The sequence below is a fragment of the Mirounga leonina genome, unplaced genomic scaffold, assembly GCF_011800145.1.
Source record: "Mirounga leonina isolate KUSES-001 unplaced genomic scaffold, KU_Mleo_1.0 Mir_321, whole genome shotgun sequence".
In the NCBI taxonomy this organism is placed as follows: domain Eukaryota; kingdom Metazoa; phylum Chordata; class Mammalia; order Carnivora; family Phocidae; genus Mirounga; species Mirounga leonina.
In genome coordinates, this window is record NW_023270680.1 from 923,739 (window position 1) to 934,357 (window position 10,619).

The 10,619-nt window shown below is 40.8% G+C and overlaps 1 protein-coding gene across 1 annotated transcript in view; it reads left to right on the top strand.

Annotated features, from left to right (window-relative positions):
- GALNTL5 (polypeptide N-acetylgalactosaminyltransferase like 5) overlaps nucleotides 1-10,619 on the top strand; it is a 111,652-nt gene that overhangs the window by 71,063 nt on the left and 29,970 nt on the right. The window contains exons 9-10 of the mRNA XM_035029847.1: nucleotides 3,246-3,366; nucleotides 9,910-10,076. Of these exons, the coding sequence (XP_034885738.1) occupies nucleotides 3,246-3,366; nucleotides 9,910-10,076 (288 nt within the window). The remainder of the gene's footprint in view (nucleotides 1-3,245; nucleotides 3,367-9,909; nucleotides 10,077-10,619) is intronic.

Here is a 10,619-nt window from a genome sequence, read left to right on the forward strand (position 1 = left end):
GAGCCCGATGCGGGACTCGATCCCGGGACTCCAGGATCATGACCTGAGCCGAAGGCAGTCGCTTAACCAACTGAGCCACCCAGGCGCCCCTCTCATGAGAGTTTCTTAATGAGTCTATCATAGTTACCCCTATTTTTATCCATTTTGATGTTCTTTTTTCCTTTCTGAAGTTCCAACCCTCCTCTGTTACCATTTCCTTGTTTAGAGAACTTTCTTTTGCTCCTCTTTAAGGGTGGGTTTGCTAGTCACAAATTCTTAGTTTTTCTTCACTTGGGAGTGTCTTCGTTTTCTCATAATTCCCAAAGGATATTTTTGCTGGGTATAGAATTTGATGTTGACAGTTCTTTCCTTTCAGCATTCAAAAATGTTCTGTCACTTCCTTCTCTCCTCCATGATTTCAAATGAGAAATCCAGTCATTCGGATTGTTCCTCTATGAGTCCTGCGTTTTTTTTCTCTGGCTGCTTTCAAGAGTTGTCCTTTGTCTTCAGTTTTCAGAAGTTCAATTATGATGTGTCCTGCCATGGATTTCTTTGGTTTATCCTATTTTGGGGGTTTGCTCAGCCTCCTGAGTCTATAGATGTCCAGCTTTCATTGAATTTGGGAAGTTTCCAGCCTTATTTCCGAGAGTACTTTTTCAGTCCCACTATGACTCCTCTCTTTCCAGGGCTCTGATAATACAAAGATCAGCTCTTTTGTTGTCGGTACACAAGTTCCTGAGACTGTTTTTTTTCTTGTTTTCTCTGTTGTTCGGATTGGGTGGATTCCATTGATCAGCCATCACTCTGCTATTAAGCCTGCCCAGCGAATTTTTTATTTAGACTATTGTAGTTTTTAGTTCTATACTTTCCTTTTTTTTTTTTTTTTTTTAATAACTTCTATTTCTTTGCTGAGATCTTCCCTTTTCCATTTGTTTCTGAGCACATTTATGAAGGCTGCTTTAACATCCTGGTCAGATCATTCGACCTCTGGTTCTTCTTGGTGTTGGCACCTCTTGATTGTCTTTTCATTCAGTTTGAGATCTCTGGTTCTTAGTATGACAAAGGATTCTCTGTTGTATTTTGGGTGTTTTGAATATTGTGAAACTCTGGGTCCTAATTAAGCTTCTTTATTAGCAGGCCATCCCCTACTGAGATGCAGCACAAGGGTCAAGTGTTGGGTGGGTGGGTATTCTAGGCTTCCTGCTGGGCCTGTGGACACCACCCCACCAACCAGGGAGCAGGTGCACTGCCTCCCTGAGTGTGGGGGGGAAGTTCAGCTCCCCCTTTGGTAACATGGGGCATAGACTTGCATGAAATTGTTGTCTCTGAGTTGGCTCCCCAGTAGGCCTCATGGACACCAGGGTTAGGAGACAGGAAGCAGTGTCACTACCCAGCTTTGCGTAAACTGCTTCTCTCTTGTTGCCACCAGGTGGGATAGAGGTTTAGCTTTCCACTGGGCCCTGCTGACATGAGGGGCAGAGGGTATGTGGAGTGTGACTAGTCCCACCTTTCACCCCCTGGATGAGCCTTGTTGCTGCCATGTGGGCTTGGAGGCTCAGCATGCCATTGACATGGCACTATCTTGGGGAGAATCAGAGTTCCACCGGCTTCGCCCAGACCAGCTTATGGAGGACCAGCTCCCTGCTCAGCTTGCCCACACCACACGTGTAGGTAATCAGAGCTTTGCCTGCTTCTGCCAGGAAGGGGGACGAAAAGGGTAGGTTCTGCTCAGGACCCCCCACATCGCTGCCTGCTGCTCCCTTGGGTGTGGTGAAACGCCCACTCCCTGCCCACTGCACTGAAGCCACAGGGGTTGGTGTGGTTCTCCCACTGCTGCTTGACTTGACTAGAGTAGGTCCGGCCATGGCCGTGTGGCTAAAGGGACCAGGCTTATCTTGGAGTTTTTATGTGTGTGTGCCTATTGGTGGTTCTACTTGGAGGCTTCTACAGACCTCTGTCTGGGATTTATGGGAGGCAGCAGGGAAATCAGGAGCTCACCATGTCCTTCCTCCCTTCCTGAGGTCTGCCTCAGGAATCTGCCTGCTCGTTTCAACCTTTCAGAGAACCTCCTATCCTTATCTGTTGTGTCATGTCCAGGATTTCTCAGGTGCAAGAAAGAGGGCCTAGTGGAAATGGGGTTACTGCATCTTGAAGAGAATCCCTTTTATATATAATATAGCCTTTTATATCTGTTTTGGAAAGCACTTCATAAGCATTGGAAAAGAAAGTTTATTCTTCAAAAACAAAGCAAAATATAAATCCACTAAGGAAATGTAATGAATTACATTAATCAAATTCTTTCTTTCTCTCTGATTTAGAGTTGTTCTTAAAATATTCCATTACTGTTTATTTGTGGCAATATATATTGATATTTCTAATGATTTTAATGTAAGTATTTTACTGCAGCAATATTTGATGTCTGCAAGCTAATTCTTATTTAGTCTTTATTGTGACTTATTCTTACTGTGAGTATAAAATGACTTTCCAGATGCTCCTTCCAATGAATTCTGTACTTTTTTAAATGATATTTTGACTCCTGTGTTCTTAGACCATTCTTTTAAGCATTTTAGTTCATGCTGTTTATCTTTCCTGATTATATTTTGTTTCTTCATTGACATCTAAGAGTTTTTATCTTTTTTTTTTTTTTTAAGATTTTATTTATTTATTTGACAGAGAGAGAGATAGCTAGAGCAGGAACACAAGCAGGGGGAGTGGGAGAGGCAGAGGCAGGATTCCTGCTGAGCAGGGAGCCCGATGCGGGACTCGATCCCAGGACCCCAGGATCATGACCTGAGCCGAAGGCAGACGCTTAACGACTGAGCCGCCCAGGCGCCCAAGAGTTTTTATCTTTTAATAGGAAATTTACTCCATCTTCATTAATTGTTATGACTGGTATGTTTGGCATCTTGTTTTATTCTCTGCAATGGAATTTCAGGAGAGGGGTTTTAGCTCTCCTTTCCCACCTTTCCTAAATCCCTCAGTTACAGTTATTTCACACAACAGTTGTGAATCATGATGGAACCAAGGAGGCCAAGCACTTCCTTCCCTAAAGAGACTGAATATCCAAAGGCTAGCTTGTTTTTCATACTTTGCTAAGGAATCTGCTTCGATTTTAGCCTTATCATCTGGAGGTAGTGTAGGTTCCAGGAAAATGACTGGCTCATTATAAAAAGAGTGAATTCAGGATATGGTTGTTCTTATTATCCTTTATCAAAGTGATGGGAGTAAATCTGTACTTAGGTAACTGTAATTACCCTTTCTTGCAGGTAAGGATTCTAACTATTCAAAACCAGAATATATTGCTGGATTTTTAAAATATGGATTTAATGCCATTCTCAGTGAAAGCTTGGGCAGTGAAAGAGATGTGCCAGATACCAGGAATAAAATGTATGTTAATCCTCATTTTTTTATTGAGGTATAATTGTCATATAAGATTATATTAGTTTCCAGTGTACAACATAATGATTTGATATTTATATATATTGCCAAATGATCACCACAATACGTCTAGATAACATTGGCTACCATGCATAGTTACAAAAGGTATTTGTGTGTGTGTGATGAGAACTTTTAAGATCTACTCTCTTTGCCACTTTCACATAAGCAGTATAGTAATATTAACTATAGTCACCCTGTGAACATTATATACCCCATGACTTACTTATTTTATAATAGAGCTTTGTTTTGCCCACCACCTTCCTCTGGCAACCACCAGTCTGTCCTCTGTATTTATGAGGTTGGGTTTTGGAGGTTTGGTTGGTTGGTTGTTTTTAGATTCTACATGTAAGTGAGATCATATGGTATTTATCTTTCTCTGACTTATTTCATTTAGTGTAATGCCCTCAGGAAAGATGTCATTCTTTTTTATGCTGAAAAGTATTCTGTTGTGTATATAATAGCACATTTTTCTTTATCCATTCATCCACTGATGGACAGTTAGGTTGTTTCCATGTCTTGCTATTATAAATAATGCTGCTGTGAACATAGGGGTGCATGTATCTTTTTGAGTTAGTGTTTTCATTTTCTTAAATAAATACCCAGAATTGAAAGCGTTGGATCTTATCTTAGCCCCTTTTTGAATTTTTTAAAAAGATTTTATTTATTTACTTGACAGAGACATAGCACAGATAGGCAGAGCGACAGGCAGAGGGAGAGGGAGAAGCAGCCTCCCCACTGAGCAGGGAGCCCAATGGGGGACTCGATCCCAGGACCCTGGGATCATGACCTGAGCCGAAGGCAGATGCTTAACCAACTGAACCACCCAAGCACCCCTATTTTTAATTTTTTGAGGACCCTCCATGCTGTTTTCCACAGTGGCTGCACCAGTTTGCATTCCCACCAACAGTGCACGAGGGTTCGCTTTTCTTCACATCCTCTTCAACACTTGTTATTTCTTGTCTTTTTGGTAATGCCATCCTAACAGGTGTGAGAGGATATCTCATTGTGGTTTGATTTGCATTTCCCTGATCATTAGTGATGTTGAGCATCTTTTCATGTACCTGTTGGCCATCTGTCTGCCTTCTTTGGAAAAATATCTATTCAGATCTTCTGCCCATTTTTAAATTGAATTGTTTGTTTGCTATTGAGTTTTATGAATTCTTTATATATTTTAGATATAAACCCCTTGTCAGATATATGATTTTCTCACATTCAGGAGGATGCCTTTTCATTTTGTTGATGATTTCCTTTGCTCTATGGGGGCTTTTTAGCTTGATGGAGTCCCACTTATTTATTTATACTTTTCTTGCCTTTGCTTTTGGTACCAGATCCAAAAAATCATCACCAAGACTGATGTCAAGAAGCTTACAGCCTCTGTTTTTTTCTAGGATTTTTATGGTTTTAGGTTTTACATTCAAGTCTTTAATCTATTTCAAGTTAATTTTTGTGTGTGGTGTAAGATAGTGATCCAGTTTCATTCTTTTGCATGTGGCTGTCCAGTTTTCCCATCACCATTTATTGAGGAGACTGTCCTTTCCCCATTGTATATTCTTGGCTCCTTTGTCATAATTAACTAATCATATATGCATGATTTTATTTCTGGACTCTCTTTTCTGTTCTATTGATCTATATGTCTGTTTTTATGCCAATACCAAACTGTTTTAATTACCATAGCTTTGTAATAGAGTTTGAAATCAGAGAGTGTGATGCCTCCAGCTTTGTTCTTGTTTTCTCGAAATTGCTTTGCCTCGTCAGCATTTTCTTTGGTTTCATACAAATTTTAGGATTCTTTGTTTTATTTCTAGGAAAAATACCATTGGAATTTTGATATGGATTGCACTGAATTTGTAGATTGCTTTGGGTATGGACATCTTAACAATGTCAAGTTCTTCCAGTCTATGAGCACAGAATATCTTTCTGTTTGTTTGTGTCTTCTTTAATTTCTTTTCACTAATGTCTTATAGTTTTCCAGTGTACAAGTCTATCAGTGAATACATATTAGTTTTTTAAATAAACAGTTACTAACCATATTTTAATTTTGGCATATTAGAAGTTTTCCTGTTTTTAGGACTTGGAGTCAGATAATTCAAGAGCCTATTTCAAAATTCTAGAGTTTATAGTGTGGAGAACACCTTCCCCAGTTGCACCAAATGTGTTCTAGGGATTTACAAGAATTGCGTTGCCCATAAGATCTTTTTATTAAATTTGGCCAAAGGGATATTTCTTATACAAAATGCTTCAGACAGCTACTTATTTTTTTATTCAAAATCTGCTTTTTCTCATTGTTCTCATTTGTGTTGGTGCCTTTTTTTAAACTTGTGGTAAACTGGACATAAAGTAAAATGTACTATTTTCACCATTTTTAACTGTACAATTCAGTGGCATTGAGTACATTCACATCGTTTTAGAACTATCATCACCACCCATCTCCAGAACTTTTTCATTAAACATGGACTCGCCATTCTTTCCTCCCTCTGATCCCCTGTACTTTCTATCTCTGTAAATATTAACTACTCTAAGTACCTCGTAGAAATGGAATCATACGGTATTTGCCTGACTTATTCCACGGAGCGTAATGTCTCCAAGATTCGTTCACATTGTAGCATGTGCCTCAGTGGTTCTGAGGGCTCCAGCTCAAGAGGGTTGGCACTCTCTCTTAACTAAATGAGAAGCACTTAAGGAATGTAGGCATCTTCCAGTAACGCGGAGACAAAATCCAAGCTCCAGGAAACAGGAGAAAGTGGGGCCCACTGTGTCTTGTTGCAACTTGTGTGTAACACGAACACTTCAAACCACAAGTATACGAATCAATAAAGCATCTAGGTAGCTAAGTACCACTTAAGATGAGGCACACTCGAGGGACGTCGTGTTTACATGTGATGACACAAAGGAAAAGAATTTAAATTTATTCAAGCCATAGAACATGATATGAATTTAATTTAGAGGACAACTTTTTTTTTTAAAGATTTATTTATTTATTTGAGGGGGAGGGAGGGGCAGATGGAGAGGAAGAGAGAATCCTAAGCACATTCCCTGCTGAGCGTGGAGCCCGACGCCAGACCTCCACCTCATGACCCTGAGATCATGACCTGAGCCAAAATCAAGAGTCAAAAGCTTAACTGACAACACCACCCAGGTACCCCTGGGGACAACTTTTTTCTTAACTGGATAGTGAACTACCACAAAGGAAAGCCAATATTTTTGAATGTCTGTAAGCTATGAATTTCTTGCCACAAAATCAACTCTTCTCCCTAAATCTCATCTCCTAAAATAGTGCAGCTACCTTTACTTCCTTTCCCCCATCCACATGATTGTTAGGAAAACCAGAAACTTTAGAGAGAGGCAGTCCAAAGAGAGAAGTGAACTTGGAAGTTTGAGTATTCAGAATATTAACTTATTTAATAGGAAATTCAATTATGTACAGGGTACACCTGTGTTTAAAATAAATTTCAACTACTATTGGAGTCCAAGCAGATTTTCAGCCATTGTTATACTAATCCTATTATTCCATTAAGTGGGATTTCCATTTCAGCTGTGCCTTAAAGTTCACATGATTGTTTTCACTAGCTAATGAAATATTTGATACAGATATATGAAGAGTACATTTTTTATGTTGCTTGGTCTTCTGATTTAATTTTTTATCTTTTAACTTTTCAATTTTGAAATAATTTCAGACTTACAAAATGGTTGCAAAAATACCTCAAAGAATTCCTATATAGCCTTTTCTTAGATTCCCCAAATGTTAACCTCTTCCATACCCTCAGAACCAGAACAATGAACAAAACCAGGAAATTAACATTGATACAATACCATTAGCTAATCTATAGACATGATTCAAATGTTTACAGTTGCCCCACTGGCGTCCTTTTTCTGGAAGGACCCAACCCAAGACCCCAGATTGCATGTGGTGTTCCCAAGCCCTTGGTTTTCTTTCATCTGAAACCATTCCTAAGTCTTTATCTTTCATGAGGTCTAACCAGTTATTTTCTAGAATGTTCTTCAGTTTGAGTTTGATGTCACCTTGCGATCAAATCCGGGTCATGCTTTTTGGCAGGAATACCATAGACGTGATTGTGTGTCATCCTCAGAGCACTGCATCAGGAGGCACTTGATGTCCATTTGTCCCATTACCAGTGAAGTGACTGCGGGTGAAATTATTTTCAGTCACTTGACTGAAACAGAAGCTGTCAAATTGCTGCACTGTAAAATGATTATTTAGCCTTTTGTAATTAATAAGTATGCAGATTTCTTTTAAATGTTAATCACAGAAAACCTGGCATTTATATATTAAAAAAAAACACAAAAAGGGGCAAGTCAGCATACCCCCAGTCCTATTGCTTTTTCTCCTGTGTTAGTGCGCAAGGTGTGTAAGCCAATAACCTCCCTCCCTACTCAATACACTCTGTGTCTGCCTCTGTGCCCTAATTTTCCCTTTTTGCAAGGACACCAGTCTATTGGACTAGGTCGCCTTAATGACATCTCCCTCATCGTTTCTGCAACAATCCCATTTCCAAATAAGGCCACATCCTGAGGTACTGGGAGTTCAGACTTCAACGTATGAATTTGGGGGAGACACAATTCAACCCACAATAGTCCTGCTTTATACTGTACTCTTGTTGATCTGTATGATCAGCAAAGAATAGAGCAGCTAACCAAGGACCACCAAACTTGGGCCTTGTCCAAATTTCTTTTACCCTGAAAAACTGCTTACTTAGGTGAGAAAAGTTTAGGTCAGAAAAGACCACAGCAACATTTATCAATTAATTTTGGAGAGACTCATACACCCAGGGGCCTAAAGAGACCTGGTGTGACATAGTCTCAGGCCCCTTCACTATCAATGTCTCATTCCTCCGAAGGGACTCTGTTTATCTACAGTTTTCTTAAAAAGATGCCCAGGACTGGATATAATGCTAGAGATGTGACCTAAGTAGCACCAGTTCACCCTGGACCATCGTGTCCCTCATTCTTGTGTTGTCCTTTCATTGTCCCCCACCCCGTCTCTCTCATCCTACTTCCTCTTTGAGAACTCAGTGATCTTCCCGGAATTTAAGCCTGTGGGTCGTTCTCCTACTTGTCTCTGTGAAGCCACATGTGTAGGATGTGCTCCCCCCCGCCCCCTTCCCAGCCGCTCAGCCCTCTCCCTGGTCCCACTCCCTGGAGCATGATGGCAGCATCTACGTGGTAGGCACATCTTCATCTAGTCTTGGGTAAAAGTGTTCACTAGGGAAGTCCCTCTTCTTCCATGGTGACACCTGCCCATGCATATGCTGTGGGTCTGTGTGGGATACCTGTAGGCTTGCCCCCACCCAGCGCCTCCTTTACTGGCATTTCCTGCCCCACTTCTCTTTCCACAAAGTTGCAGTGGGAATAGTGACTTCGATTTTGACCCCACTCACTGGCCACAGTCCATTAGCCCAGCGACGGGCACCTGAGCCAGGCTGGGCCAGTGAATCCTCACCTCTGACTTTTTGAGAAAAAGCAAGTCTTACCAGTTTCTCCTTGGGTGCTGGACCATAAGATATGCTGATGTTGGTTGGCCACATTTCCCACTCTGTGGAATAAAGAAGTGGAAATGAGCCAGGCTGCAGAGAGAGGATAAGAATTGTATAATGAGCCTGGTGTGATTCTATCTATCTGCCAGGCACTGTTCTGAACATCTGACGTTTTAATTCACTGAACCCTCCCAACCTATGAGGTAGGCTGATGTTGTTACAGTTACTATTATTCCCAGATGTAAAGGCAAGAACAGAAATGGACCAAGTGTCCAGGTGACTTTCAAGCCTCTAACTCCAGTCATTCTTGAAGTTTCCATCGGAACAACTGTCACTACGTCCTGTGGGACATTTGGGTCCCTTTCCAATATACTTCCCTTTCTTATGCTTAAGCTAGCTCCAGTGGGCCTGTCATTTACAACCAAAGTATTTCAAAATACAACGAACTCATGTAGCAATTCAAACAATAATTAATAGCTAATAACTAATATCATTAGAATTCAGCTCTTGTTTTTTTCTCTCGTGCACAAAAATAATAACACATTTTTGTCAAATCCTTGGAAGAAATCCAATTACACCATATCCACTGCATTTCTTTGCCACAACAAACTAAAGCACAAGATTTTCTTTGAAGATAGTACAATGAAGTTAATTTGAACCTTTCAATGTGTATAAGTGTATTAATACACTTTTATAATAGAAACCAAAATATAGGTATAATTCATGTTTATACTATGTTCAACATAGACTTATGATGGCCAAAACAGAGTCTCCAGGGAAGAGCAATTATTGCTGACATTAAGAAGGGAGTGATTTAGAAAATATTAGAATAGCATAAGCAGTTAAAGAAGCTTTTGTATTTTAATTTTGGTATTTTCAACTGTAGTGTCACCTTATTATAATGATCAATTAAGGAAATAAAGAGAAAAAATGCAAATAAAGAAAAGTGCTTCAGCGAGACCCCAAATCATTTTTTCTTTCCTTTTATTTATGCCTGCAGGTGTCTTCAAAAACATTACCCAGCCAACCTACCCACTGCCAGTGTGGTTATTTGCTTCCACAATGAGGAATTTAACGCCTTGTTTCGGACCATGTCTAGTGTCATAAACCTCACGCCACAACACATCCTTGAAGAAATTATTTTGGTAGATGACATGAGCAACTTTGGTAAGACAGAACGCCATCCACCTGTCATCTGCTTTGAAGGCAGTGCGACCTCTGATGGCACTCGCGTGATTTTACACTTTCTAGACATTTTACATTCGGCGGGTGTCGAGGCAGGCGCTGTTGGTACACCGGTGCGGATGTAAACGCCGGTCCCTGTCCTGTGGTGTTGGGCTCACGGGTGGTTAGCGCTTCCATGAGGTGGCTGAATGTAGGGGCACCAACCTGGTCTTCAGAGATCACGGATGACATTCAGGAAGAAGCGACATCTAAACTGAGGTCTGAGTTGTCCAGATGGAGAGGAGGAGGAAAGTGTTTTAGGCAGAGGCGACAGCACCGTAAAGGCCCAGAGGCCAGAGGTGACGTGGTGAGGTGGGAATAGTCCTGTACTTTATGTAGTATATGTATGAGTATAGCATTGGAGGAGGGGGTGGACAGAAAACCACAGCTATAAAAAGGCCACACGGGGGGCGCCTGGGTGGCTCAGTCAGTTAAGCGTCTGCCTTCGGCTTAGGTCATGATCCCAGGGTCCTGGGATCGAGCCCC